Raw genomic sequence first — 25,604 nt, 5'->3', positions numbered from 1 at the left:
CCCCCCCAAGACAGGGCTTCTTTGTATAGATCTGGCTGTCCTAGAAGTAGCTCTTGTAGACCAGACTGGCTTTGAACTCAGATATGTATGTACACTGTGTGTGTCTGGTATTCTCAAAGACCAGAGAGGGAGTTAGACCCCTTGGAACTAGAGTGACAAGATGGTAGTGGGCTGGAACTGGACCCAGGTCCTCAGCTAGAGCAGCAAGTGCCCTGAGTCACAGTTACCTTCCAAACCCTTGGGTTTTTATTAGAATGCAGTCAGATATAAGTAAAAAATTTTAATTTTTGAGTAAAATTTGCTAAGTAGCTTTTAATGGTAATTCCTTATATTCCTTATATTTCAGGTTGCTCTATTACTGTTAGAAAAGGAAGTATTAGATAAGAATGATATGGTTGAACTTCTGGGCCCCAGACCGTTTACAGAAAAATCCACGTATGAAGAATTTGTGGAAGGCACTGGCAGCTTGGATGAGGACACTTCACTTCCTGAGGGCTTGCAGGATTGGAACAAGGAGCGGGAGAAGAAGGAGAAGGAGAAAGAGGAACCCTTGAACGAGAAGGTTGTCAGCTAGGCCCCGGGCTGGGGGCCACTTTACCTTGTCCTCCCTGGACTTCAGTTTGCAGTTTCAGCAGCAGCTGCCTCCAGCACAACAGCCCCGCTGCAAAGTGGGCTGCTGACTCAGCCAGCTGAGCAGAGGACCCCGTCTGCGGCTGCAGGAGTGCCAGCAACTGCCCTGCCAGGGCCTCTGAAGGGGGCTCTCCTGCCTGATCCTCAGCCTTGACCTCACAAACAGTGGCTGGAACAGCAGAGAGAGCACCACCTGCCAAGGCTGTCCTGGTAGAAGAAAGTTTCCCCACTCCATTCCTCCTCCTCTGATATCTCTACAGGAGTGCTAGGTGAAATTCAGTCGGAGTCCCAATAAGAATATTTTGATTCAAGCAAATATTTTAAAATTTGAATTCAGATCACTTACTCTTTTAATGGAATGGTTTTCTATAGAGAACTGTAACATATTTAAAAACACGAATTTATTGTGTAAATACGGATTCTTTTCATCAGAAATAAAAGGTGGACATTGTACTTTTTTTCCCTGAACATGTGAAGGGTCACTGTGCTGTGCTTATGTTTAGAAAACAATGTCAAGAAATTAAGCAGTCTTCATTTTTGAAGATAAATCCTTCAAATCTTACCTGGCTGGTCTGGTCAGCACCCACAGGAAGCTGCAGCCTTCCAGATTTATGTCCTGGACTGGTGCTATTGGATCCAAGAGTCAGTCTTGGATGTGGGTACTGGGAATTGACCCTGGGTCCTATGAGGAATAGCCAGTGTTCTTAACTCCAGCCTTTATTAAGTTTATGTGTGTGCAAGTACCCATGGAGGCCAGAAAGTATATCAGATCCCCTGCAGCTGGAGTTACAGGTAGTTTTAAGCTACCAGACATGGGTGTTGGGAACTAAACTTGGGTCCTTTGCAAGAGCAATGTGTATTCTTACTATTGAACCATGTCTCCAAACCCCTGTGCTTTGTTTTTTTGAGTATTGGGATTATTTATAGGTGTGAGCCACCATGCCTGTTTTGTATTTCTTTTAAGCTGCATTTTAAGAAAACATCCCAGCTTGCCTTGTGCATGGCTGATGTGGGGACAGTGTTCTTTTAGACCATGTCATCCCTGTAATAGACTTCCAGTGGAGGCAGGAACTATTTTTGATGGTATACACTCCAGCTCTGCATGATCATTTGCAGAAGGACCACATTCTCCCTCTTTCTCCCCACTGGGAGGTGGTAATTCAATGGAGACTTGTTCTGAGGCTGTAAGTACAGCCTACTTAGTCATGAGGGTATTAATGGTGATGAACCAAAGACATAGGGTCCTCGACAGAGAAGCAGTAATGGAACTTGAGGCTCTCTGTGGAAGGGAAATACTGGCCAGAGGCCTGGTTGCTTCTAGGGAGGAATTGGCCTTCAGTGGTTTGCAGGGTGGCCAGTTCTTAGCTTACCTGTAGGAACTCGAGTTTTCAGGTGGGTAAAGTGGCAACATTCCGTCCTTAAGCTGCCATGCCTGCCACAAGCCAAGTGTCTGGGGCTCCTCCTGCCCTCCCCACCTGCTCCCGAGAACAGCAAGAGGTGCCACTGTCCTGGCAAGCCTGAGACCCAGGGGCAGGAGAGGTGTCTCTTGTATTGGGAAGTTACACACATGGGGGGTCAGTTGTACCCACCTCACCTGCACAGGAATGGGTGTGGCAAGCTTTGTGCTACCATTTGAAGCCAGACCCACAGCAGATCCTTCTCCAGACAGCTCATAAAATCAGTTTCTGAAAAATGAGAACTACAGATCACATTGCTTTGATGAAGCTCAAGAGACCAAAGAACAGGTTTAGTATTTTATTATGAATGGATTGTCACGAAGTTCCATATTGTGTATTCCATTAAGGCAACACTGTGTGGCACTTTAGGGTGAAAACAAATCCTTACTCTAACCTCCCTACTAACTCTGATGGCTGGCCGGGCACTTAATGGAGGGTAGTTGCTGTCTTCAGCCCTGTACAGCCCCCTACTTAGCTTTCCGTGTTCCTGTGCAAAATCACCCTGGTCTGGTGGGACTGCCAATTGTCAGGTAAAAGAAAGTACTCTGTTCCAGATAAAACCTGGGGAACGGTGAGGTGTGTTTGGTTGAGAGGGGCCTGTGGGTTGAGAGGGGCCTGTGGCGCGCAGACCAGGGTACGATGCTCACACCATCAGGGCTAAGGAGAGAGCAGGTGTGCACCGTAGCATCTTAAGGCTCCCTATCCGTTGATCTCTTCTTCATCCTCATCTTCAAAAGCTTCTTCGACACCATTGATTGTGGCATCCTGATACTGTTGGTACTCGGACACCAGGTCGTTCATGTTACTCTCTGCCTCGGTGAACTCCATCTCGTCCATGCCCTCGCCGGTGAACCAATGCAGAAAGGCTTTGCGGCGGAACATGGCCGAGAACTGCTCCGAGATGCGCTTGAATAGCTCCTGAATGGCAGTGCTGTTGCCAATGAAGGTGGATGCCATCTTCAGGCCCCGGGGTGGGATGTCACACACGGCCACTTTGACGTTGTTGGGGATCCACTCTACAAAGTAGCTGCTATTCTTGTTCTGGATGGCCAGCATCTGCTCGTCCACCTCCTTCATGGACATGGGGCCCCGGAAGACGGTGGCAACGGTCAGGTAGCGGCCATGGCGTGGGTCGCAGGCAGCCATCATGTTCTTGGCATCGAACATTTGCTGTGTGAGCTCGGGCACCGTCAGGGCACGGTACTGCTGGCTGCCCCGGGCTGTGAGTGGGGCGAAGCCGGGCATGAAGAAGTGCAGGCGTGGGAAGGGCACCATGTTCACAGCCAGCTTGCGTAGGTCGGCATTGAGTTGGCCCGGAAAACGCAGCGATGTGGTGACACCGCTCATGGTAGCAGACACCAGATGGTTGAGGTCCCCATAAGTGGGTGTGGTAAGCTTGAGGGTGCGGAAGCAGATGTCATAGAGGGCCTCGTTATCGATGCAGTAGGTCTCGTCGGTGTTCTCTACCAGCTGGTGTACCGACAATGTGGCGTTGTAGGGTTCCACGACGGTGTCTGAGACCTTGGGCGACGGCATGACGCTGAAGGTGTTCATGATGCGGTCCGGGTACTCCTCCCGGATCTTGCTGATGAGCAGGGTGCCCATGCCCGAGCCTGTGCCGCCGCCCAACGAGTGCGTGAGCTGGAAGCCCTGCAGGCAGTCGCAGTGCTCACACTCCTTGCGCATCACGTCCAGCACGGCATCCACCAGCTCCGCACCCTCAGTGTAGTGGCCTTTGGCCCAGTTGTTCCCGGCGCCCGTCTGTCCTACAAGACCGCAAGATTCCAGAGAGGACATCAGTGACCTGCCTTCCACGGTCAATATTTTCTGAGTTAAGAGATGAGAGCAAAGGAACAGGAACCGGGCAACAGGTTCCCACCACAATGCCTAGAAAACAGATGAGCAGACCTGGTACCTCTTTAGACAGGCCAACTGCATACACAGGGGTGGGGGCCCTCTCACTAGAAGAGTGCACTTAGCAGGCAGACGTCCTGGACCTGGAGTCAACCCCAGGACATTAAACTAATGGTAAATAAATCCAGTCCAGGCTCTGATCTTATTTCTACATTTCTCTTTAGACAGGGTTTCTCTGCATGACCATTGTGGCTGTCCTAGAACTCACTCTGTTGAGCAGGCTGGCCTCAAACGTAGCCTCCTGACCAATGCCCAGCCGATCTTTATTTTTAAGATAACTTTGACACATAATTAAAAGTTCCAAGAGGACATGATATACACATCAGTTATTTACTTTCCTTCTTTTGAGCTTTCTAAACTTTGCACTGATCTGCAATCCAAAACACTTCCAAACCCCAGACTTTTGGAATACTGATCTGATGCCACTAGTGGAAAATTCCACACCTGACCTCATGTGAGAAGTCAGTCAAAAAGCAGAAGCCCTGAAAATACTGCATGGGACCACCATCAGGTTCTGTGTATAAAGTGTATAGTAAACATAACTCATGTTCCCTGTCCCACCAGCAAGGAAGCTTCTCATACACAGGAAAATATTTCAACACACCAAAAAAAATCTGGTTTCAAGGATTTTGGGGTAAAGGATTCAAGTCCTGCACTATATACATTTTTTTTTTTTTCTTTTTGGTTTTTCAAGACAGGGTTTCTTTGTGTAGCCTCAGCTACCTCTGTAGACCAGGCTGGCCTTGAACTCAGATCTGCCTGCGCCACCAATGCCCGGCTAGTAATAATTTTTAATATGAATGGGGTACCTCATTTATTACCCAATCTTCTAGGAATATTATTGCACATTTTCCTAGGAACTAACTATTGATTTTGCATCTATAATTGGAGACCAGCACAGACACAATTCCTACCTTCAAATTACATCCAGTCCAGTTGTAGAAAGGAGCCTAACCGGGTTACAGAGTTTTAAGTTTTATTGACAGTTCAAGTGGCTAGGAGAAACCATCTAGTCAGTCTATGTTATGTAGAGCAGTTCATTCTACTGGACAGGCTTCCTTTACAGGGAAACTTCGTTTCCTGAACACAGATCAGTTGTGTGTGCAAAACATGTAAGAGTAAATGTACATAGAAAGCCCCAACCATCTATGACACTAGTTACCTGCCTAAAGATATAACCCCATGGCCACTGTGGGGCTGAGGGGGTGCCCATTGTCACACACTTCACTTTTGTGATGTTTGGAAGGACATCTGAGACCCTTTGAATTCACTCTTAATGAAAACTTTAAGCACATTTCAATATTAAAAGGTAAGTTTACAGGCTGGAGAGATGGTTCAGCGACTAAGCACTGCCTACTCTCCCGCAGAACCCCATGTTCAATCCCTAGCACCTACATGGCAGCTCACAACCATCTCCAGTTCCAGGGGACCTCACACTTTCATACACACAAAAAGGTAAGTTTCTGCCCCCCCAACTTTGCCAGCCTCAGGAGGGTGCTAGACTCTCCTACCATCTATGCCCCACTGGGTGTGGTGAGGTTCCAGAACAGTCGACAGAGCAGCTGCATGGCTCCACACTGATCTGGGCAGACACCCGCTCCATGACTACAGCACACCTACTGGGCACACTGCCCCTCTAGCATCTCAGGCAGCCATTTTCTTGCTTTGCTTTTCTCTGGTCTAAGCTTGTCTAGGATGGGCCTCTTACACACAGGAGTTCTCTTCCATCCTATCTAGCTGTGCTGCCCAGTGAAGCCTAGCTGGGTCTCTTCCGAGAAGACTCTAAGGTGGTGGTAAGACACTATGAACAAAAGCAACTTGGGAAAGATTTATAGTCTATCATGACAGGAAGTCAGGACAGGAACTCGAGGCAGGAACTGATGCAGAGGCCATGGAGAGGGGCTGCTTACTGGCTTGCTCATCATGGCTTATTCAGCCTGCTTTCTTATAGAACCCAGGACCACCTGCCCAGGGATGGCCCCACCACAATGGGCTGGATCCTCCCACACCAATCATTAATCAAGAAAATGCTTCATTGGCTGGGAGGTGTAGTGCATGTATTTAAGTCCAGCACTGAGGAGGCAGATTTTTGTGAGTTCAAGACCAGCCTGTTCTACAGAGTGGGTTCCAGGACGGAGAAACCCTGTCTCAAAAAAAAAAAAAAAAAAAAAAAAAAAAAAAAAAAAAAGAAAGAAAGAAAGGAAGGAGGAGGAGGGGGAGAGAGAGAGAGAGAGAGAGAGAGAGAGAGAGAGAGAGAGAGAAAGAGAGGATTTGCACTGGTTTGCCCATAGGCTTTTCTTAATTGCAGTTCTCTATCCCAAATGACTCTAGCTTTAGTCAAGATGACAAAACACTGGGCAGCACAGATAGTCATTGTCTTCCTGAGCACCCACAAACTTGTGTCTGCCCCTTCCCACACAAGGCAGCAGGCCAGGTCAGAGCTCAAGACAGGCAATGAACATAACAAACCCTGGGGGCAACTTGGAATCTAGGGGCAACTTGACCTTGTACTGGGGACTCAGTGTAGACACATGGCTGCTCTACAGGAGGACCATGCACACAGACTGAACCCTAGCCATTCATCTGAAGTACAGAAAGCATAGAAGGCAGCTGCAGGCAAGACACAGGACCTCACACCAAACTCACTCAAAGCTGTGTTACAGTGAATCTGAACTCTCCCAGCAACTCCCTATTCATAGCACAGATTAGCCCCAAAGTATTCTCTCTTGACAAAATAAGGAAGCTGGCAACTTTTAAAAATATTTTGCCACTGTCTCATAGCAACAGATCATCCCTGCTTAAATATTTAGGGGTCATAAGTTGAACAGTTACATGATGCATTGGGCCATTAATAAACGACTCCAGCTTGTTAAACACAGGCTGCAAAACCCCGAGGCCTGGCAGGCACACTGCAGACGCCTAGAGTTTCTTCACAGTGCTCCCTCTAGTTTTCCTCCAACTCACACTGGGGGAAGAACTAAGCTGTCCAGCTCTGTGCTCCCTGGCTCCTTAGCTAGTCCTCCATCTCAAGGAAAACTACAAATCCACAAAGGGCCTTTAAGGAAACAGCCTGTCTGGCACTTAGCTTCCTTCCCACAATCTCCCTGGCATGACTGCTATGCAACCGGTAATTAAGAAAAGCAGTTTTGAAAGCATATGATCACTGGGAACTCAAATGTTAACTCTCACTTTTTAAAATTATACATTACTGATGCAGTTAGTTCCTTCCCCCATGCCCCCCCCCTTTTTGGAAACTGGGGTCTCACGAGGTAGCTTTGGCTATCCTAGAACACACTAGGTAGACCAGGCTGACCACATACTCAGATCCACCTGGGTCTGCCTCATGTGCTGGGACAAAAGTCACGTGCCACTACACCCAGTACCAGGTGTGTTTTTTAAACCATCTCAAACTATATCCAGAACTGAAACCATATGGATTCAGTCTTTTGGTGCTGGGGACAGGTCCTCACACACACTCTTCCCCTTACTAAGCCCTACTTGACTATGGTCTATTTTAATTTACCAAAGCTGCTCAAGTATGAGCCAGCTAAAATGAAATCATCCTGGAGTCAGCTGTAATTGGACAATTCCGAATGAGGGCATGAGTTCAGATCCTCAGAACCTACAAAGTCTGAGCATGAGTTCACTGGCCAGTTGGTATAGATGTAACAATGAAGAAATTTAAAATAATAAGCATTCGACAAGTGACGATTTTTTTTTTATGTCAGGACAACTTAAATTTTTTAAATATGCTTAGTGGGCAGTGGTGGTGTATGCACTCAGGAGGCAGAGGCAGGAGAATCTTTGTGAGTTCGAGGCCAGCCTGGTCTACAGAGTGGGTTCCAGGACAGCCAGCACTATAGAACACAGTGAAACTCTGTCTCGAAAAACAGACAAATATACAAACAATTAAACACTCTGGATTAGCCTTTAACCCCAACTCTTGGGAGGTACAGGCAGGCTATGTTTGAAGCCATCCTGGTCTATATAGAATGTTCCAGGCAAGCCAGGATTAAATAGTGAGACCCTGTCTCAAAATACATTCTTAACAGGGAGTGGGGGGACAATGGGAGAAGTTGGGGCTGAAGAGATGGCTCCAGAGGACCCAGGTTCAGTACTGGATATTAGCTGCCCATTAACTCCAGAGGATTCAGCATCTACTGGCCTTTGTGAGTACCCACACACACCTGCCACACTCACACACAAATAGAAATGAAAAAAATAAACTTGGGTGTGGTAGATTCAAGTTTCAGGCCAGCTAAAATTTGGGAAGAGCTTTAAATATCACTTTCTTGGGTTTGAGAGATGGCTCAGCCATTAAAGGCTAGGCTCACAACCAAAAATATACTTTTTTTTTGCATGTGTGCGCATGCACACTGTGTACCTGGTGGTGTGGACAGCATGCAGGTCAGAGATTGAAATATCTTTCTCCCTCACTCTTCTTAGTGTTTTTGGACAAGCTCACACCAAACCCAGAGATGACAGATTCAGCTACACTGCCTGGCCAGCAGGTACCAGGGATCCTCCTGTCTCCACAGGTACACACTCACTATACCCGGTTTTGTTTTTTTCTTTTCTTTAATGGATGCTAAGGATGGAATTTAGACCTCATGCCTATATGGCAAGCTCTCCATAGCCCCTAATGCCATTTTCTAACAGTTTTGAGGATACATAGGGTCAACTGAAAAACTAGATGATGCATAAGACTGCCTCGATCTGTGCTTGGTCTTGCTAATCCAAGAATCAACAGCTAGGAAGGTGAGGACAACCTTCCTTAACAATCTACATTATGCCGGGTGGTGGTGGCGCACACCTTTGATTCCAGCACTCGGGAGGCAGAGGCAGGTGGATCTCTGTGAGTTTGAGGCCAGCCTGATCTACAGATTGAGTTCCAGGACAGCCAGGGCTACACAGAGAAACCCATCTAGAGTTTGGGATGACCCAGTTTCATAACAGGGGTGCACCTGGGGCCCAGCAACCCAGGCCAGGTGGGGCTCTGAGCCCGACCCATGCCTATGGCGGGCAGGCAGTCAACCTGGACCATGAAAAGCTGCAGGGAAGCCATGACCATGCTGTGAACAAGTCATCACCTTCGCCACACACCTCCAAGGAACCTAACATTTTCTTTACAACAGACTTAAGGCATGTAAAAGGCTAGGGATTAATAACTAACATGCTGACTCTGACTACTCACGCTTTTGCTCCCCATTGAGGACAGACACCATCGACATTCTAGAAATTGCAATGTAACTTGAACATCATAAACATGCAGACCCAGAAACAAGCTCCTTGTACTCTCCCAAAGAGCAGGGATGGGGTCTGTGCCTTCCTCACAGAAGTGTTGGACAGCTGTTTGAACACGGGCCTTCAGGTTTCTCTGGGGCCAGTCTTGTGAGCGGTGTCTAAGGGTCTCCATTTAGCATAGACACTTTATACACTTTCGGGTTGTTTTGGTGACTCCTATAACCTTTTATTTCTGGGTTTGTTTTTGTGGTTCTGGGAATCACACCCATGACTTCCTTTATCCTATGTTTGCGCTCTGCCAAGCCACACCCAATCCTGATGAAGCAGTTCTCAGAGTACTATGTCACTACTAGGATAAATACTTGGGTATCAGCTTATTAAACTTAAACTGTTCGGGTAAAGGCAAGCTGGGTGTTGGTGGTGCACGCCTTTAGTCCCAGCACTTGGGAGGCAGAGAGAGGCAGGTGGGATCTCTGAGTTTGAAGCCAGCCTGGTCTACAGAATGAGTTCCAGGATAGGCTCCAAAGCTACAGAGAAACCCTGTCTCAAAAAAAAAAAAAAAAATAAGTTCAGGTAGAGACAGTTGTACTATGGTGGCACTTATCCTGTGGGAAGCCTGCCAAGTCTTCCTAAATGTTTATTATACTTTCAAGAGTCTACTCTTAAATCAAAATCAGAAAAAGAACTTCTGTGGGCTAATATACTCATGTTCTTTTTAAAAAATTTATGTATGCACCTATGTGTGTGAACACATGCATATATGAATGCATACATGCCCAGAGGCCAGAGAAGGATGCCAGTTAGTTTTATTCCGTCCATTTAAGAGTCCCCCTCTTCTATTCTGTTTCTTCCCCACTCCCCAGGCTGGAAGCCAGCAAGTCCCAGCAATCCTGTTGAACAGCAGGTGCCCTTAACCACTAAATCAGTATCTCCATTTCTCATAGTACCCTTTTGTTTGCTGGTTTAAGGCAGGTCTCCCACAGCCCAGACTGGCTTCAAACTCCCACACTCTGCTTGGGCATCCAAAGTGCTGAGATTTCAGGCCCATGCCACCACTCCCAGATCATTACAGTATTCTGTGTGTGAACACATGCATGTGGGTGCATGTATGCATGCAGGAGTTGTCAGCCAGAGAGCAATGCTGGGTCTCTTCCTCCATCAGGTCTGACTTAACTCTCTGATTTGGCTACATTATTGGCTTGCTGAATAAACCTCAGGTGTCCACCTGGCTCCGTGTCTCCTGGGACTGGAATATAGGTATGCAATGGAGTGCTGGGCTGTCAGGGATCTGAATTCAAGTCCTTGTGTTTGCAAAGCAAGCCCTCTACCAGTGAAGCCCTCTTCCCAGTCACCGCATTACCATGTTCTTTATAAGAACAAACATTGCTTCCTTGTCCTCATAAAGTTAATTAGTTACCATTAGCTAATTACATTATTTACCAATTAAAACTAAAGATCTTAGAATTATACACTAACATGGAGCATGGTTGCTAATACTCGGTGAAGGAAAAAAAAAAACCACATAATGGTGTAATTAAAACAGAAGACAATTAGAATAAAGACAGGTTAAGCTTTGGTCCCCAAAGCTGACTGATTACACAGACATGGATAGCAAGTGAAATGGTTTCTGTTTTGTTTTTTGTTTTTGAGACAGGGTCTTTCTACACAGCCCTGGCTGTCCTAGAACTTGCTATGTAGACTAGGCTGGCTTCAAACTCAGAGATCCACCTGCCTCTGCCTTTCCAGTGCTAGGATTAAAGGTATGCAACACCCGGCGTATAGTTTTTTTTTTCTTTTTCTTTTTTCTTTTTCTTTCTTTCTTTCCTTCTTTTTTTTTTTTTTTTTTTTTTTTTTTGATAATGTGATGAATCTTTCTGGAAGTAAAAATGAAAAATAAACACTAGCTTACAATGAAGGGAATGTGAACTCTCTCCCAGAGACAGAGACAGGGGGTCACTTCCTTTCTTGGATTTAATTGGGGGGGGGTGATGGTAAAAAGGAACTTAGTTGCCAGAAACCCAGTGAAATGGGTCCTGGGCTAACTGAATCCCCCTCCCAGCTGACTGCACTTGTGAGGGGCCATGCTGTAACCCTCCACACACACACACACACACACACACACACACACACACACACACACACACACACACACCCCATCATCATCATCGGCTCTAATCCCAGCACCTGTGAGGGGGAGGCAGTTCAAAGTCATCCTCAACTACATAATGAGTTTGAGATCAGCTGTGGCTACATGAGACCCTGTGTCTATCACTACCAATCTGCTCGAACTTGCCAGAACACCTGAAAACACTCATCTGGTGTGGGGGTGGCAACACCCCTGTGCCCACCTGTGCATGTCAGAAATCTTCCATTTGTTTGAGATAAGGCCTCTCACTGCTTTAGCCTCCTGCACCCTCCCCTTCCCTCCATGTCCTGGGCTCCGGGGCTGGAATTCTGCTTAGACTAAGGCAAGTGCTTTACCCATTGCCAATGCCTCACCTGAGATTCTCATAAGAACTCAGAACGCCAAGGTTCTTGAAGGGATCCTTTCTGTGTATGCCTGGGGTCTTCTGAAGAAGGATCTGAGACTGGGATTTTTCATGATACATTCACTCTCTGTAAGACTCATAGGCTAAGAATCACCCTTAGAATTCTCCCGTTTCTGTAATACACTCTGCCTTTCACAAGCACGGCTTGGCATCCCTAGCCTGAAAATTCAGAATGTTCCAAACTCTGAAGCCTTTTGACTATCTACAGGTTTCCACAAGTGGACAATTGCAATCCGATTCCTGGGTTCAACCCCAGGCAGTGCAATAAACAAACATGAAACAATAATTGAGAAAAACAAGCAAACAAGACACGACCTACCGAAGATGAAGTTGTCAGGCCGGAAAAGTTGCCCAAAAGGCCCAGACCTCACACTGTCCATGGTGCCCGGCTCCAAGTCCACCAGGGCAGCCCTGGGCACATACTTCTGAGCTGGAGGGGGGAAGCCCACAAAAGTTACTTCCAGGATTCTGGAAAAACCAACTTTTCAGCAAGTCCCACCAGCTTAGAGCCGCCTCGCTAGGATAACCAGTGTCTTTTCAGAGAGGGCACTGTGCTTTCTCCCAAAGAATCTTTACCTTGGGATGAGGGACTACTAGACCATAAGCAGAACCAGTGAGAGAAACTCTCCTGCCAACTGCATTTTCCCAGTTCCCATCACACAGCGGTACTTCCGTGGTCTAGCTACATGGAAATAATCAAGGTCCGTGGCAGCGAACTGCCCTTCTGCTTTTTGGCACCTGCCCCATTCCTGTGTGTGAATGTATGTGCATTCGAGCTGTCTGAGCATCTCTCCTTGGTGCAACTCAGGGGTTCTGTGTCCCTAGAAGTTCGCTCATTTAAGCACGAGTGCCTGTGTAGCCCTGCATGACACCAGGGCAAGCAGTCGTTCCCAAGTGAGGGTGGGCTTTAGTGGACCTCGAGGAAGTGTCCCACCACCACTCCTGCACTTGGCCAAATAGAGGAAAGGGTGTCACAGAGGTCACACATGATTCAGAGGAAGTGCAGTGTACATTGGAGAGTCTCTCCCAGCTGCCCAGAACCTCCATGTCTAGGTGTTCCAGGTCTACTTAAATGAATATCCCATGATTCATGTCTACCGCCCTTCTCAGTTCTGGATGAACAGGTGGGAAGTGACTAAAAATCTGGTGACTCCAGAGACTATCAATGTCATGCCACGGGAGTGCCTGCCCGCGTCATTTCTGGGTGCTCTTTTGTTTTGCAAGGTGCGTGACACTTTTTTATAATAAAAATTACTAAAGGACAAGAGGCGCTATCATTCCCAAACTGGGATTACTCAGGGTCTGGAATTTTACTAATCTCCCCGTTAATTACTCAGAGCTGTCTGCAATTTTAGCGTCAAGTGAACATAATTTTAGATGAAGGCCCAGAAAAAAAATCACTTAAACAAGTGTTTTTCAAAATTTTAGCCCAGCATCCCTAATAAATGTAGCATTTAACGTTCCCTTCCATTTAGTTACTCTGCTCCGTTTTTTAAAAGCTTAAGAAAAATGATGGCCTGGGACCGCTGGGGTGATTTCACAACCTCAACAATGATCGTCTGGTTCAAGCCTCAGGGCCTTCAGGATAGGCGGGATCCCACAGTTTGAACAGACCTAGAGCGAGTTTCCCGCTGCAGGGGGAGCGAGGGAGTGGCTGGGCATCAGCTCCATCCCGCCCGAACTTTTCCCTGAGCTAACTCTCCGGGCACCGAGACCGCACCCCGAGCACCTTCCTCTCTGGGTAGCCCGGGGTCCGGCCTGGGGACGGTCGGGTACTGTCCGGGCAAGCCCGAAAGGAAGCAGGGAAGGCCAGGTGCCGGCGCCGGAGGCCGGGTGGCGCGGGTGGGGGTGGGGGGAGAACGGCCCGCAGCCGTGCGACTCACAAGATGACTCATTGTAGTAGACGCTGATCCGCTCCAGCTGCAGCGCTGAGTCGCCCACGTAGCCTCCAGCCGGATCGATGCCGTGCTCATCGCTGATCACTTCCCAAAACTTGCGAGAGAGCGGCGAAGGGACAGAGAGTTAGACCCGGAGCCCAGAGAGCCCCCGCCACCCAGAGAGCCCAGGCCACCATGCCCCCCCCCCGCCCCGCCCCGGGACCTGTGGCCAGCTCTGCTGAGCCGGCTCCCGGAGCCCTCAGACTCTGGGTCGGAATCCCGAGTCGGTGCGAGGAGACCCGTGGCCCACTCTTCCGGCCGGGTCACGGGGGTCAGCCGCAGGAACCTGGGGCCCACTCCCCGGGGCCAGCTCTCGAGGGCGCACCCTCCGGGGCCGGTGGCCCACTCTCAGATCGGGTTCTGGAGCGCACTCTCTGGACCCCGCAGTTAGGACTGGGGGCCCACTTCGAGCCGGATCCCAGGACCAGTGGCCCACTCTCTGGGCTAGAGCCCCGGGTCTGGCCACGAGGACACAGGGCGGGCTCTCCGGGGCTTGCCCCCCCCAGGAGTGCGCAGTGTCAGTCTGGCTCCGAGAAGCAAGGAGAGGTCTTCCCGAGGCCGGTGACACTCACTGCCCACCTTGGTACCGATCTGGTTCCCGCACTGGCCCGCCTGGATGTGCACAATCTCCCTCATGGCGGGTGCGTTTGCGCTCCGGCGCTGGCTCTCCCGACGACAGCGTGACTGCGACCGCTGCGCGCTCCCGGGACTCGACCCTAATGGGCTCTCCGCCCTTGTCTTCCCAGCCAATGGCAGTGGGCTGTCCCGCTTGCAGTCCCCGCCCCGCCCCCAAAGCTAGCGGGCTGATCCTTGCCTTGGGCTCGCGGTTCCAACAGCTGGAACCCAGGGGGCTCGGCCCGGAGAAAAAGAGTGGACTGGCGGCGACTCCCGAGGAGGAGGTGATGGGAAGCCTAAGCTCTCACTGTACCACCCTTTGTTGTCCCCTCGGTGCTGTTGGTACCCAGGCTATTGGTCGCCTACTAGCTGGATGAGTTATAACTCTTTCAGGAGAGCTGAGGGAGCCACCCATAGCCCAGCGGGTGGAGGGGGACCTTTGGAACCCTGTGGATTCGTTCGGGTGTCTCTCTACCCGAGGTACGCGTGTTTAGCTTGCACCTCTCCGCCTGCCTCCCCAGAACCATCCATACGCTGACTCCACCTCTGCATTTGACTAACAGCAGCCTCGTCCACACAGCCTCCAATTCCTAACGCGGTGGGAAAGCGCTTGCCCTCTAGGGCTGGGGCTCGCTCTCACCCTCACCCTCACTCCCTCACTTTCGAAGAAAAAACAAAACAAAACTGAGCGCTGTCGAGAGGGAGGCGCACAAGCACACAGGGGGCAGTGCTGTTGGAGGGAGAGGACTAGGAGGAAAGGGACCCAAAGAGCTTGTCTTTCTAGTCGCATCAGAGGCAAGGGGCAAGATGAGGGAGTGCCCTGCAACTGATAATCAAGGCCCCAAGTTTCTGATACGATGGTCCTCGAGTCTGTTCTTGACCTCAGCAAATGTCTTTACTACTCCTGGCCATCCCACCCTGGAGGCTGTCCCAGCTCTTCCAGCAAGCAATCCCATGCTGTTTTCAGATGCCCTCACTAACGATAAGGACTGGGCACCAACAGGAAGGGCAGGCATGTCCTGACACCAGGAAAAACAGAATGTTCTGCAATCTCATGGGAGGCTCATCTGGCAATCTGTCAGAGATCTCACCCAAGAACAGGGGAAACACCAGCAGGTGAAAATCCTTAGGGACTCAGGAATAAATCCTGAACAATGGCTGGGGCAGCTTGCTTTTCCATCCTGAGTCCCTAAGGATGTGCACTCATATTTCTTATCTGTGAAAACCGAGGAAATCCTAGAGCGGAGCTTGAGAAGTACTCAGTACTTCTTGAGAAGTACTCAGTACTTCTCAGTGTTTACCTATCCTGCATGAAGGAAGCCCCAGGTCAAATTCCCAGGACTTCATAAAATTAGGCATGGTGATGCATGCTTGTATTTCCAGCACTCGGACAGTTAAGATCAATCTAGGCTAGATATCACATTTGAGGCAAATGGGCTATATGAGACCCTGTCTCCAAGTATGAGAGAGATATGTGGGTGGACATGTGTCCTGGGTAGAGTCACCTGAAAGGAGGGAACCCTAATTGAGAAAATGCCTCCATCAGATCCATCTGTAGGGCATTTTCTTAATTAGTGATTGATGGGGGGAGGGCCTAGTCCATTGTGGATGGTGGTCCTAGGTTCTATAGGAAAGCAAGCTGAACAAGCCAGTAAGCAGCATTCGTCCATGGTTTCTGTATCCATTCCTGCCTCCAGGTTCCTGCCCAGTTTTAATTCCTGTCTTGGCTTCCCTCAGTGGATTCTGATTCAGGATATGTAAGCCAAACAAAACCTTTCCTCCTCAAGTTGCATTAAAAAGGTCTGGGGTTTAATCCCCAGCACACACACAAATTTGTGCATATGCTTATGAATGTACACACATACACACCACATCTTTTTTGGTATCTGGAAAGCCAGTGGCAAACTTAGAACTCTACGTCTCCTTGGAGCTTGATGAGGGGGAGACAGTGGGACAGTACTTGAATCTCCCAACTCTCCACTCAACGCCATCCCTCCCCACCCCCAACTCCCCCACACTGGGAAGGATCTCTCCCTTTATACTAACCAGCCTACATCTGATACAAATTCATCTTTTTGCCCACATACCATTCTCCAGCCACCTGGAGGCAAGACAAGGCCCTGAATGCAGTAGGCTCAGGAATCCTGAGGTCTGGGGCCTCAGCACAGTCTAGAACAGTGATTAAAGCCGAACGAGCACATTGGGAAGGCAGCCTGAGGGCTCCCTTAACTGGGTCTAGGGTAGCAGTAGTTCTGACCCTGACCATGGCCTGCTGCTGGGGGCCAGAGCCTGGTCACCCCATCAGCTCCATATCTAGCTTGTTATGCTCTTCTAGTACATGTTGCCTTCCATAAATCACTGTCCAAACTTGATACTCCAGAAGTTCTCTAATCCCTGAAGCACTCCTACCCATGTCAGTGAGCACATGGATATAGTTATGGTCCAATTCAAGTCCATCAGCCTGCAGTGACCTGTAACTAAAAGGCGCCTGCTCCGGCTTACACAAATTCACAGACAGACAGAGCTCCCTCCAAACCCAGAAGCTGCCTGTTGCATATCACCTGAGTATGTTACAAACTTATTCTTCACTTACTGATTCTGAGCCTGGCCTCAAACTCAAGATCTCCTGCCTTGGCTTCCTGTGATTAGAGGCATGTGCCACCACGCCCAGCTCTTTTATCCTTGTTTTACTTTTTTTTTCCCCTAGAGACAAGGTTTCTCTGTGTAGCCCTGATTGTCCTGGAACTCACTCTGTAGATCAGGCTGGTCTCAAATTCACAGAGATCCACCTGCCTTGCCTCCTGAGTGCTGGGATTAAAGGTGTATGACCCCACTGCCTGGCTGTATGAGGGATGGAGCAGCAGCCTCTGCTGTACCAGGCAAGTGCTACCACAGAGCCTTACCCTCAGGGCATCTATTCCATTTTAAAGAATTTTTGTATCAAGAAAACAAACAAACAAACTTATTTTTAATCGACAAAAGGTTATATGTGTATCACATGTCCCATTTGCCTTGATACATGTATATATTATAAAATGATCAAATCAGCCAGGCATGTTGGTGGCACATGCCTTTAATCCCAGAATTCCAGAGGCAGAGGCAGGCGGATCTCTGTGACAGAGAAACCTTATCTTGAAGAAAAAACAAAAAATAAAAAATCCTTCATGCTACTAGAAAGACTTCTGGCAAAGACAGCTCACACTTTCGTGGGGATGATCCCTGATAGTTCTGTCATAAGGATAGTGGGCCCAGCTCCCTGACAGGTTTGGGGAAGGGGTCTGTGAACCCACACTCCACAGGCCTGAAGAAAGACCTCCTTGGGACCCTGACTGTTTTCATCACAGAATCAAGACCAGATGGGGCCAAGGAGATGGCTCAGTGGGTACACGTGCTTATCACATAAACCTGATAGTCTAACTTCAATTTTGGATCCTCCTAGGGAAGGAGAGAAATCAGCTTCTGAGAGTTGTCTTCTAATTGTGCACAATTCCCCCCTACACACACACAATAAATAATAAAACACATTTTAAAGAACCGCACTGCTTATGAAAGATACCATCATTGTAAGATGGGAACTGTGTTGTGCCCTTGTGTGTATAATGCAGAGATATGAGATGTGCCCTCAGACCCTTTAATTTGCAACCAAGCAATTTCCTACCCAAGATAACGAGTGTTCTGTTCCGAATTTTAGCTAGGAGTAAGGAGAGAGAAGGTAGGGGAGAAAGAGGCACTTATGACTACTGTCCCCCCCAAAGGCCTTCCCAAGAGCCTCTGACTTGTCTTTTTTACAGCCCTACCTCCCTGTTGGGTCCCTCAGAGACAGAACCCAGAGCTCAATGGCCTTCTCTGTAGAAGTTTGAGGGTCAGGGCCATGTCAGTGAGGTGCATCTCTTTCACTATAAAACATTATTTTTAGTGTTTAGTGATGATTCATGATTTGCTCACACTTTTGTTCTAGAAATAGCTAGAGCTTGCAAAATGCCAGCCCTAGTGATAGGTGCTATTGGTCATCCTTAGCAGGTGCTGGGAACATTAGAAACAGATAAAAAATCATTCTTGGATGTGGGCCAGGAATGCCCAGCACACCCTGGATCCTTAGCTTAATTCTCATCACTAGAAAAAATTAACTATGTACATATATGAAATATAAGAAGTTGAATGCAGAATAGTTTACCAGAGGCTATGTAGTCAGGAGGGAAGGATGGGTGGAGATTGATTATCAGTTTTAGGTAGATGTTGGTGGGCAAGTCTGTGGGGCAGGTGGTCCTGGGTAGTATAAGAAAGTAAATTAAGCTGGGTGATGATGGCATATGTCTTTAATTCTAGTACTTGAGAAGCAGAGGCAGGTGCAGCTCTGTGAATTTGAAGCCAGCCTGATCTACAGAGAGAACTCCAGGACAGCTAGGGCTGTTACACAGAGAAACCCTGTCTCATAGAACAAAACAAAAAAGAAAAGTCAGCAAAGTATGAGAGCAAGCCGGCAAAGTGGAACCCTCCATGGCCTCTGATTCAGCTGCCCTAACTTCCCTTCAGGTTAGATGTTAAGCTGTCAGCGGAAATAAACCCTTTCTTCCCCGGAGTTCATCACAGTCATAGAAAGCAATCTGGAACAAAGCGGTAAATGAACTTACCCGGTTTGTACATTATACCGTGTGTACTTGAATCAAACCATCACATGGCGGCCCATTGACATGCATGCCATTTTTATAAAATAGAAAAATAATAAGAATGATGGTCCAGTGATTTCAGTCATTCTTCATTTGCTTTTTTCTGTTTGTTTCTTTCCTTGAATGAGGCATAGTCTCAGTCTGGTTCCAATCTCACAATCCTCCTGCCTCAGCCTCCCAAGTGGTAAGATCACAGGAACGCACCAAGGCACCCAGTCACGGTGGAATTTCCCCCCCCCCCCCATTACTGCTAAGGAAGAAGGGTGGAGACAGAAGGCTGGCTGTAAGGTGTGAGGGGACAGGTAGGAAGTTCCGTGGAGGAGCTCTCCAGTAGGATATATTTGGGTTGACCCAGCAGACCCTTCAGAGAAGTTAGAAATGGACTGGCTGGATGCCTAGGCCTGTAGACCCCTGGGATACCTAGGACCTGGCTGTCTCAATGGTGAGGACTGTTGCTGGGTTCTTCATCTGTAAACTGAGAAGTTGCTGATATGAGATCGTTTGGCATTGATACAGACCACAGATCATATGGCTGAGTGACACCGCAGTCCATTTCAAATGGGATAGCATAATGACCTTTGCCTTCCCTCCCCAAGCTCTCTATGGTTTCCAAACTGTGCTCATGATGGAACAGTTGTCCTGTTACCAGCAGAATGTCCCTTCCTGATGAAAGTCTTATGCATCAAAACCTGTGTCCAAATCAGCTATCTTTGTGGAGTGATGTGCAGAACAGCTATTTCAGTTGGCTCCAGCTCCAAGTCTTGTTCTGGTCCATTTTCGTACCCCTGGGTATGTGGGATGTGGACCCTGCCTGGGATGTGGACCCTGCCTGGCTTCCCTATCTTGAATTCCCAGTCTCCTTAGAGTACCAGGACCACCCCTGGGGAAGCACCACTTAACTTTCTATTGCCTGCTTTCTTCATGGCTGCAATATCTGTCCCTGGGGTTCAGGTTTCCATCTCTAAACTCTGCCCAGATGCCCGACTGTGTGTTCATCAACTTCTAAAACTTCTGCAAGAGCCCCTCAGGCTGCTTGCCTCACTCCCTCTGGCCTTTTCCTGCCCCTGGAGGGCTCTAGAACATTTGGATCTGCCTGTTTTTTCCCAGCCCCTCCTCTCACCAACTGCACTGTTAGGAAGTGAGCAGATGCGGCAGAGATACGCGTGGAGTGCTGTGCTCACTGTGGGAGTTTGTTTTCACACTGCCCACACCCCTGCCTTTTCCCTTGACAGGTGGAAAATCTGCTTCTCCCAGGCAGCTCTGGGGACGGAAAACTCTCAGCTTAGTGGATTTACTGGGACAAACTGGCAGCAGAAGTGATGTCGTCAAATCCTCTTTACTTCTTCTGGAAGACAAAACTGTAGCTATGTGGAGAGAGTTAACTCAGTTCTGGCATGAGTTCGCCCCTCCCCAGCTGGCTCAGCTGTTCTTTGGAATTCAGCAGCAGCCACTCCCTGGCTCTCAGCTGGCCAGTGATTCACAAAACAGCCCCCTCCCCCCCACCACACCACCACCCCTACAACTCATCCCTCCATTCTTTAACCCTTCCCTTCCAAGTGACATTTGCTACTAAATGTCAAGTATATGGTCCAGAATCCAGGGGAAAACCAAGTGCTGTGTGCCAAGTGTCCACCTCCATGGAGCAGGTCATCCTGTCCAAGATGGTACATTTGTGTTTTTCAGATGTGCAACGGTAGTCTGGAGTGTGTGTGTGTGTGTGTGTGTGTGTGTGTGTGTGTGTGTGTGCGCGCGCGCACGTGCTCCCTCCATGGAATGTGTGGAGGTCAGAAGACAACTGAGGAGTCAGTTGTTCTGTTCTTCTACTAGTCTCCTGTCGGTTCTGGGGATCCACCCCAGACTGTCAGGCTTGGTGGCTAGTGTTTTACCCACCTGTATTGTGCCCCCACGGCCTCCTGTGTGTTTTCATTTGTTTCAAGTGCTTCAAGGCTTCATCCATGCTCCAGTCCCTATATCTGTAAACAAGTGAAGCTGCCCATAGGTCAGGCCAAATTCAAGCTGGCAGAGCCACCAACCAGACCGCTTTAAGCTGCCATGGATTAGAAACAGATGAAACAGTCCCGGGGGTGGGGGGTGGGGGGTGGTGCATGCCTTTGATCCCAGCACTCAGGAGGCAGAGGCAGGTGGATCTCTGTGAGTTCAAGGCCAGCCTGGTCTACAAAGCTAGTTCCAGGACAGCCAGGGCTGTTACAGAGAGAAACCGTGTCTTGAAAAACTAAAACAACAATAACAAAGACCAGAACAAGAAAGGAATAGATGAGACAGGAGGACCTTTTGTCTAGCTCCCACGACAGGGGAAGGAATTTTACAGGGCGATCAGGGTCACCACGTTTTGCCGGCTGAGATGTTAGTCTTGGCCTGCACTCCTGATGTAGGGCTTTCACTACCCCATGGTGACAACGCCACCTTTGGCCTAGCCAGGGACCATCCTCCTTCACCTGCTCATCTGCCTTCCATTCAGCAGGACAGCTGGACAAGTGGCCCACTAAGAGCTTTGGGGCTATTTTTATGTGACCATCTGCCACCTAGACCGAGTTTGGCAGGCAACAACAGGCCTGAAGAATCCACAGCAGGTGATGATACCCCACCCACCCCGCACCCTCAGACAACCCTTCATGGACTATGGGTCCAAGGATGCTGGAAACATGGCTGAGAAGAAATAGCAGAAGGGTCCTTCTACTCATCATGACACAGGTGGCATGGTGGCCTCCTTCCTGAGTCATCTTAGAGCAAGCTGGGACCTAGATAAGGAGGCCTAGGGACAGCAGGGGGGCCCAGTGCTATGACCAGTGTTTTAAAAGTTTTGTGTCCTGTCCTGGAACTTCTGGACTCTATGACTCTTCCTGGGAACTCTGGGGCTACAGGTGTGCACCACTGTGCAGCGCATACCTGAACCAGGAGGGGAATGCTAGAGATCTGAGGGCAAATGATGCAAGGTTCTTGGTTTGCTCTGGAAGCAGAACCCTCCTTTTTACATCCCCGGCTCAGGAGAGAGTCATGTGATGCCCAAGGTAATTGCAGCAGCAAAACCTCTTCTGCCACAGGAGGGTGATGACAGAGGCAAGGCCCAGCCCATTTCTGATCCTGCTCCAACAATGACAGGGTGGTGAGCCCTGGTTTATACCTGCAAAATCCCCTTTTGCTTGACTGCTTAGAAAGTTCAGTTCTCCTGTATAAAATCCCCCATGAAGCAGGTGGCTCAGAGAACGGCAGGGAGTGGTAGGGACAGAGAATGGACAGACAGAGAAGAGGAAATTGCCCATTAAAACCCTCCTGCATGGGGGCACACTCCTTTAACCCCAGTGATTGGGAGGCAGAGGGAGGCAGATCTCTGTGAGTTCCAGGCCAGCCTGCTCTATACAGTGAGTTCCTGCCCAACCACGGCTATGTAGAGAGATCCTGTTTCATAAAACCCAGGAAAATAAAATCAAAACCAAAAGGCACTTGTGTGTCTGCTGTACTGTTGGGTCTTGGTATGCATGAGTCTCGTGACTTGAAGGAGCCCCCTTCTGCTAGCCACGGCTTTCAGGGCTGTGGAAGGTCTAGGTGTGGCTGTAGGCTGCCATCCAGGCTCCAGCCTATTCATACATTTAACTCTGGAGTCTGGTGGAGAATTGAAGATTTAACTGTGACAAAGAGCAGGAGTCCCAAAGGAGATGGCAGGAAGGAGAGGACGCCAGTGACAGAAGGACCCTGGCTGATGACAGTTGTCCTCAGTGGCAGAGGCTCATCTCTGTGCTGAGATCACAAAGGGTTTCCTGACTGAAGAGGACCCACATGTGAAAACCCTGGGCTATTGGGAAAGCAGCCAGCATGCCCTGTGCCCCAGGGCATTTCAGGAGTGTGGATGTCCTTGTTTCTTGACATTAAGGAAAAAGATAGGCAGGGTTGGGGGTGTCATCCAGAGGAAAAGAAAAAACACAAGCTGTTGGTAGTGGTACAAACCTTTGATCCCAGCACTCTGGAGACAGAGGCAGGCAGATCTCTGTGAGTTCGAGGACAACCTGGTCTACAGAGTGAGTTCCAGGACAGGCTCCAAAGCTACACAGGGAAACCCTGTCTGGAGAAACCAAAAATAACCAAAACACAAAAACATTTTTTTTTTAAGGCCCAAGGAGAGCATCTATGGGAACTGGAAGAACTTGGAGGAAATGGGAAGCCAGCTGAAGGCACTGAGTGGTGGCATTCCCTGCCTGGGCAGCAATTGTTTTCTAAAGAGCAGGTAAAAGAGCAATAGCAGAATTGTGACCCCTGCAGAGATGCCTGCTGACCAAAGGCATGATGTTTACATATTTAAAATTTCTGCAAAATGCCACAAAGTTGGCACATGCCTTTAATCCCAGCATGTCAGGAGGCAGAGCTAGGTGGATCTCTTAGTTTGAGGCCAGCTTGGTCTACAAAGTGAGTTCCAGGTCAGCTAAAGCTTTGTAGGGAGACTCTGTCTCAATAACGATGATGATAATGATGATAAAAAAATAAAGTAAAATTTGCTCAAAGTGACTTTTCTGGGAATGGAATTCCTTGTCCACCTAAGGTGAACCCTAATTTTACAGAGAGGATCGGGTGGACATCTGTCCCCAGCAGGAGAGATTTACTGGAGCCTGTCTTGGCCATGAGGTAATAACTTTTAGAATACTTCATTCTATGTTCTCAGGGTTTGGATGATATGCTGGCCCAACTGTGACAGAAAGTGCTGGATCAGCCCACTGACCCCAAAGTAGAAGTGTTAGCACTTTGTTCTTGCAAAGGACCTGGGTTCAGTTCCCAGCACACATGTGGTGGTTCACAGCCATCTGTATCTCCAAGTCCAGGTGATGTATTACCTCGTCTGACCACCATGGGCAGCAGGCATGCACAGGGTACACAGACATACATGCAGATGAAACAATCATATACATAAAACAAAGCTTAACTCTGAGTTCATGAGAACTTCTTTCTTTCTTTTTCTGAATTGTTATTTTAGATACAAGAAATAATACCCTTCTTGTGCCTAGCCTTATCCATCAGGAACAAACAGCCCTTGACAGGAACATCTGCATGAGTGGGCTCAGCAATGGCTTGGGTACTGGTAGCATCGAATGCCCCACATAGTCCACTCCTGCTGGAGTGGACCTAGCCTGCTCCTGCTTCTCCTTGAGATGCAAGGTTGTAGAAAAACTAAGATCAGAATGAGAGAGTGTCACGCTGGAAAACATACCGCCTAATCAGAACCAGAGACAGAGAACTGTCTCTTGCTGAGGGCCTTCCATATATAGGGTGATTGCTCACGGCCCCCCCTCTCGCCCCCAGCTTCAAAAGCTCTTTAAAGAGCACTGTGCAGCCTTTGATGACACAGAACCCACCTCAGTGGCTTCCTCTCAGCAGGTCTTCCTGCCTCTCCTGAGAATTCTGGGAGAAACTGCTCTGTCCAGGGTCAATGACTAACCGGGGAGCTGTGGACAAAGGCAGACAGACCTGCCACCTGTTCAGGAGTTTCCCAGCATCAGGTGGTTCTCCTAGCTGCTAGCCCCTTCTCACAGGGAGGGGGTGGGTGACGAGAGTTCAGTCCCTCCCTAGGTCTCCCTTGGCAGTATCCTCCACCCCACCCCACCCCAAACCCCCGCCTGCATCCTGAGAGGAAAAGGACAGCCCCCCACCTCCCCTGCTGGCAACTGAATAGCAGAGCCCGAGAACTGGCTGACTCAACGGGATCAATCCGAAGTGAAAATTCCTTTTTTGGAAGCCAGGCAGTGGCTTCTGAGGAGGGTTGGATCCTGGGGAAGTGATGCTAGCCCTGGGGGGCGGGGGAGGCGGGGCACTGAGTTCTGAGGCCTCCCATTCAGGCCACACCCCTTCCCTCCTGAGCTGTCACTACAGGGACAGCAGAAGGCGGACACCTTGTTCCTTTTATAGGGTTGAAATCCACAGGATGTGTGTGTGTGTGTGTGTGTGTGTGTGTGTGTGTGTGTGTGTGTGTGTGTGTGTGTGTGAGAGAGAGAGAGAGAGAGAGGTCTCCTTCCTCCAGCCTTATCACTTTCTAGAAGTTTCTAAAAGAGCCAAACAGTGCAGCTGTGGTGCCTGCCTGTCCCTTCACTAGGAAAAACAGCACGTGAGCAAGTTCATTCCCTGGATCACAGTGGCAGTGGGTGTGAGGTCCTGCCCAGTACATGGCAGACTAGTAAGTCCTATGACAGGCCTGTGGTGGGGGTGTGGGAGACCAGGGGGTCGGGGATAGGAGGTGGGAGGCGGGATGGGGGAGGGGCCTGAACTGTATGGTATTTGTGTGGCAGGGGCACTCTTGGGTTTGTTTCTGTTCATAGTGCTGGGACAGGCAACTAGGAATGACACTAGGCCTGGGAGCCATCAGCAAGTCACAGCCAGGGAAACCCAATTCAGCAGGGTGGATCTAATAGGAACATCTCTCCCAGGGCTTGTCTTGTTCACCCAGGGAACAGCCTCTCATTGCTCTGGAGCCTACTCTACGCTCTGATGACAGGGTAGGGGAAGACACAGCCAGAGCCTCCCACGCAGGGGCTAAGGGTGACATTTGAGTAGTGTGGCCCAATGGTAAAGTTAACTCCGAAGAAAGAGCCA

The 25,604-nt window shown here is 49.0% G+C and overlaps 2 protein-coding genes across 3 annotated transcripts in view; one reads left to right on the top strand and one right to left on the bottom strand.

Annotated features, from left to right (window-relative positions):
- Nucleotides 1–1,098, top strand: part of Afg3l2 (AFG3 like matrix AAA peptidase subunit 2) — a 41,907-nt gene extending 40,809 nt beyond the window's left edge. Inside the window, exon 17 of the mRNA XM_051201203.1 lies at nucleotides 347–1,098. Within this exon, the coding sequence (XP_051057160.1) occupies nucleotides 347–574 (228 nt within the window). The 3' untranslated portion in view covers nucleotides 575–1,098. The remainder of the gene's footprint in view (nucleotides 1–346) is intronic.
- Nucleotides 1,099–2,370: 1,272 nt separating this feature from the next.
- The window catches only part of Tubb6 (tubulin beta 6 class V), a 192,041-nt gene continuing 168,807 nt past the window's right edge, over nucleotides 2,371–25,604 (bottom strand). Inside the window, exons 1-4 of one of the 2 annotated variants that reach the window (XM_051200805.1) lie at nucleotides 14,311–14,418; nucleotides 13,678–13,786; nucleotides 12,114–12,224; nucleotides 2,371–3,853 (exon numbers count right to left, since the gene is read on the bottom strand). In XM_051200805.1, the coding sequence (XP_051056762.1) occupies nucleotides 2,787–3,853; nucleotides 12,114–12,224; nucleotides 13,678–13,786; nucleotides 14,311–14,367 (1,344 nt within the window). In that variant the 5' untranslated portion in view covers nucleotides 14,368–14,418 and the 3' untranslated portion in view covers nucleotides 2,371–2,786. Of the gene's footprint in view, nucleotides 3,854–12,113; nucleotides 12,225–13,677; nucleotides 13,787–14,310; nucleotides 14,419–25,604 lie in introns of those variants that run through there. The other variant, XM_051200806.1, reaches the window with a different exon arrangement.

This window comes from Phodopus roborovskii, unplaced genomic scaffold, assembly GCF_943737965.1.
Source record: "Phodopus roborovskii unplaced genomic scaffold, PHOROB, whole genome shotgun sequence".
Classification (NCBI taxonomy): Eukaryota; Metazoa; Chordata; class Mammalia; order Rodentia; family Cricetidae; genus Phodopus; species Phodopus roborovskii.
This window is presented reverse-complemented; position numbering and strand designations above follow the sequence as displayed.